Genomic DNA, 5223 nt, shown 5'->3' with positions numbered 1-5223 from the left:
CACACACATATATATACATATACACACACACACTACAGTACTATACACAAGCTATATATATTTCCTCCTTCATCTATGTAAAGAGAAATATGTGCTTTACAATAATGAATCATTCTTGCCTGGCTGGAGTGGCTTAGTTAGTTGAGTGTCATCCCATGCACCAAGAGGTTGCCGGTTCAATTCCCAGTCAGGGCACATGTCCGGGTTGTGGGCTTGATTCCCAGTAGGGGGCGTGCAGAAGGCAGCCTACCAATGATTCTCTCTCATCACTGATATTTCTATCTATCCTCTCCCCTCCTCCCTCTCTAAAAATAAACATATTAAAAATAATAATAATGAACCATCCTTATGTGTTGCTCTGTACATTGTTATCATTTATTGTCACTGAATTAAGACCTTGCTAGCTAACTAATCACCCCCAAACCCTATGGACTTAAAATAACAGCTGTACTACCTCTCACCCGGAAGCTGGGTATACGCTAATGCTGGCCAAGCTCAACAATCAGCACAGAAAGCAGAGATTCAATAATGAAAAAAAAAAAGCCTAAACATGACTAAAGAAGTACTGTTAACAGTGGAAATGTCACCTCCAGGTGTTGTCCTCCCGACTGATTTTTCTTTAGACTTCTCATCCCTTTCCAAGTTTCCTATATTGACTATAAGTTTATAATCAGAAAAAGCTAAAAAAAGTTTTCTTACTCAGAATATAATTTTACACATAATACAAAAAAACAAACAAAAACACACACCACAAAACAGAGGCTTAGAATAAAGGAGAAAAGCCGAAGTGACGCCCACAAAATTATCACACAGTTCTCCTGGCTGGTGGCATGAGAGGTGCTTGTTCCCTTACCCTTTCCTACACTTCGCCATGTTTCTTTGTGAACGTCATGACTTCCAAAGCAACACGCCGACACCTACCTCACGACGATGAGCATGGCTATGAGGATGGAGCAAATAGGGTCTGCGATCATCAGACCAAAGTTCTGCATCAGGAGGGCGGACACGATCACCCCGATGCTCCCCAGCGTGTCTGCTAGGATGTGCAGGAACACACCTACAAACAGATCATCGCATCAAAACGCAGCCGAGCAACTGGCAATGCAAACATTTCTTGAAACCATCGTATTTCCCATGTGAAGTCCTACATAATAATGTGAAAATGGCAAGGCTGTGGAATAACTGTTAGTAATGAAGTAATAGAACCTTGGGGACTGGAATACTCTTTTCTGTTTCAATCAGCAAGGCTCACCACACCTGATGCAGAGTCCCATAAAGGAGGAAGCAGAGCAAGGCATGGAATCTAAAAATCGTTTGTGCACATTCATCTCTGGTGAAAAGAGCCCAGAAGTTAACAATTTAGAAAAAAACGTCATTGGCAGAAAGAACCTGTCAAGAAAACATCGCTAAACTTACGGGTCATGGACACAGAGAGCCCCCTGCTGGTCGCTAAAATTATCATCTGAGACGAATTACCTACAGACCTTAACTATTAAACTTGACAAACTTATTATCCTGAAGACTTTGTTACCTCAAGTTACATACAGAGCTCAAACTTGATATAAAAGTAGAAATTTTAATATTTTAAATTGGATGTAAATATATTTGAACTTTTAATAATTAAATATTAAATTAGTAGGATTCTAACGGTCTAAGAACCTAGATATAATATTAACATTTAAGAATTGACACGATGGAAAAACCATTTTAAAATGTCAAGAAGCAAATTTAACTAGCAGATTATTCAACATTTAGATCTTTAATAGATAAAATGTACTGTATGGCAAAACACCATTTCTTAAAATGTCTCTTAAAATACATATTTTTGTGTGCCACAGAATTTTAGCAATTGGTTTATGTGTGCCATGAGATGAAAAAGGTTGAAAATCGCTGCCCTATACAACTTCAACCAGACCTTGCTAAAAATAGAACATTCTTCAACAGCATCAACTACTTTAGCTGAAAAGAAATATCTAACGTGTAAAAAGCATGGTCTACTTTAAAAATACTTATTTTTCTTGTTTTTTATTCACTGACAATTTTTTAGATGTAAAATATACATTTGCTTAAACTTGAAAACACTTCCTAATAATTTAAAAAAAGACTATTAGCCCTGGCTAGTTTGGCTCAGTGGATAGAGCATCAGCCTGTGGACTCAAGGGTCCCAGGTTTGAATCCAGTCAAGGGCATATACCTTGGTTGCGGGCACATCCCCGGTGGGGAGTGTGCAGGAGGCGGCTGATTGATGTTTCTCTCTCATCAATGTTTCTAACTCTCTATCCCTCTCCCTTCCTTGCTGTAAAAAATCAATCGAATATATTTTTTAAAAAATAAATAAATAAAAATGGACTACTAACCAGTCCAATCAAATCCTAATGCACTCTGGGAAAATACATTTCAATTCATCTGCCACCGTGGAATTTTATATCAAGTATTATAGCAAATGTAATTCATTCCTCAGTAGCTATTACCTTTTCATTGTATAGGGTAGCAATTTTCAACCTTTTTCATCTCATGGCACACATAAACCAATTACTAAAATTCTGTGGCACACCAAAAAAATACATTTTTTTGCCAATCTGACGACATAATTTTTAATGACTCACACACAAATAGTAATAGTAACTACCTACCCTTTTTAGCTCCAAAGTAACTTTTTAAAAAGTCAGGTACCTATACTTATAAATTAGGATTTCTGGTACCAAGAATTAACCTACCAGATGCAACCTTAAAATGCAATTATGCAATATAACTAATAAGATGCAACTCTATTGTATAACCTGTATATTTATGGTTCAAAACAGGACATTCACACCAGATGAATATTGCCATTTTTTTATTCAACCACTTAAAGAAAAAGAGGTCAGTGCCCCTGACTAAATAGTCAGGAATTGCATGTTTTAAAAATTCTTGCAAATCGCTGGGATAGGGTATTGACCTTTATAACAATTCTTCAAAAAAAACAATGGCTCTTTTTTTTTTAACCTTTGTAACAATTCTTTAGGGAAAAAAACAACGGCTTTTTTCTATCACAAAAATATGTTAGAGGCACCTTATAGGAAAATATACTTCATTTCCCTAGGGTATTTCAATAGCAAAGAATAGTAAGTGTTGGGATCACCTTAAGCTTTAAAATTAACTGGAAAAAGATACACAGCAAAGTGGATTGAGGGGCCCCACGCTTCAAAACTCTTAAGGGACATGTGTGATTTTTAAATCTTTATTATTTTTTAATCAGTGTTTCGGTGGGATCAGAATTGAAAACAGCTCTAAACATCAGAAGAAAAAGAAAAGAACTGTTTGTTTTTTATTTTCCTTTGGGAAGTCCTGGCTGCATCTCATTTACTGACCTGACCACTGGTTTTCTTAGCAATATGAAATGCGGCAAGAAGCTGACAAGTTCAGCTCATCAGTTCTCCACGTGGGAGCATCTGTACGGAAAAGGTGTAGTAGCAGGCGGTCATCCCTGTCCTCAGCCATCTGCTGGGCTGCCACAGCCACCATAAGTTGGTGGGCACTTAGAGAATATAAACTAATGTTCACAACAGCTGTATAAAAGATAATTAGGAAGGCAGATCTAACCTCCCCTCACACAGTGATGATTTCGCAACTAAAAATGAACTCTCAGTATCCAGGCTCATTGACGGTATTGGATATAGACGCACTCCTTATGCGTCATTACAAGCTATTTCAGCAAAGGCTGTTTTAAGACAAATCTGTACATTTTGCAAATGGGAAACTGGGGCCTGGAAGACACGCTGAAGTGCCTGAAATAACCTCCTCAGTATAGAGGAGCAAATTTACAGGGAAATGTCAAAAGCGAGAGCTGCCTCGGAAGCAGGGGAGATAAGCGGGTGTAGCAGGACCAGATCACAAACTCCTGAGAAGGTCAGGCCGAAGTCAAGTTCATAAAGGCAGAAGGATGGGCAGCTGGGACTCAGAAAACTGGACAATGAAGTCTAAGTGGAAATTCCGACCGAAGATTGGTTCCCATCCCAAAACAGGAACTACCGTAGTTCACAGACAAGACGGATCTTCTCTGGCTCATCAAATTTGGGAATACACTGTTTGACATGATAGGGAAGCTCCTGTTTAGGTATCATTTTTGATGCCTGTGGATATAACTGAGGTCTCACTTCGCATTACATTTTTTAAAAATATAATAGACTTTATTTTTGAGAGCAGTTTTAGGTTCACAGCAAAATCAATGAGATTTTTACACCCTCTGCCCCCACACATGCACAGCCTCCACATTGTCAACATCCCCACCAGGTGTACATTGGTTACAACTGATGAAACATCGTCCACACATCATTGTCACCCAAAGGCCACAGTTTACTTTGGGGTTCACTATGGCCACTGAACATCTTTGGGTTTGGATGCATTGCATTTGTAGCACTAAATTTTCCTCAACATAAATACATATGGAATATTATTCTTGGAAAAATTATTTAATAATCCTGCAAAGGTAAATATACTACTATGATGTTACTATAGTCATTGGGATGGGTAGCGTTTATACTTATGCAGTATCGTTTCTGAATATTTTATTCTCCTGATTACATCTACAGCCAACTGACAATTAAAATAAAAGAATGTCTTTAGTACATTATAAAGTTGAAAAGGAAGAAAGAAAATTGATGCTAAAACCTGTCATAGGCTAGTAAGTGTTATTTATCCATAAACTGACATATAAGAAAATTCACTAGGAAGGCTAACGTTTTAAACACAAATACTATGTTAAAGGAAAACTATGAAGCCAGCTTCGTGGAACAGAAATGGACAAGTGCCTTGCCATACCTTGTAGAATCTGTCTGCTGGGTCCTGCTGTCTGTTTGAAGGAGGGACCATCTGCAGAGAGGTAAGTTATATTATTTTAGAACATGTCTTCAGTTCCTGATGCAATGTTTGCGATTCAGAGTACCTTTCATTCAAATGTATCGCGAAGGATGCATGACTATACAGCCACGTCAGACCTACAAAATTACGTTTAAAACTTAATATAGTAATAGAGAAAAACACTGTCATTTTGCTGTGTGGGGACAAAATATGTAGCCACCTGCCAATCCTGTAGACAGTCAACAGTGTACCTGTTCTCAGTGCCTTATCCAGGCACCAGATTTGTCTACAGGCTGTCAGCCCAGGTACAGACAGTCACTCTGACAGCTATTCGGAGGTGTCTCTGCTGCACTGGCATTAGAGCTACAGGAACAACATGACCCC

The 5223-nt window shown here is 38.2% G+C and overlaps 1 protein-coding gene across 3 annotated transcripts in view; it reads right to left on the bottom strand.

Annotated features, from left to right (window-relative positions):
• SLC30A7 (solute carrier family 30 (zinc transporter), member 7) overlaps positions 1–5223 on the bottom strand; it is a 29595-nt gene that overhangs the window by 13489 nt on the left and 10883 nt on the right. For 2 of the 3 annotated variants that reach the window (XM_006762935.2, XM_015563400.1), the window contains 2 exons: positions 4801–4851; positions 922–1057 (listed from right to left, as the gene is read on the bottom strand). In XM_006762935.2, coding sequence (XP_006762998.1) covers positions 922–1057; positions 4801–4851 — 187 coding nt within the window. Of the gene's footprint in view, positions 1–921; positions 1058–4800; positions 4853–5223 lie in introns of all 3 variants that reach the window. The other variant, XM_006762936.2, reaches the window with a different exon arrangement.

This window comes from Myotis davidii, unplaced genomic scaffold, assembly GCF_000327345.1.
Source record: "Myotis davidii unplaced genomic scaffold, ASM32734v1 scaffold217, whole genome shotgun sequence".
NCBI lineage: Eukaryota > Metazoa > Chordata > Mammalia > Chiroptera > Vespertilionidae > Myotis > Myotis davidii.
The sequence above is the reverse complement of the archived record's forward strand: the minus strand, read 5'-3'. Positions and strand labels throughout refer to the sequence as shown.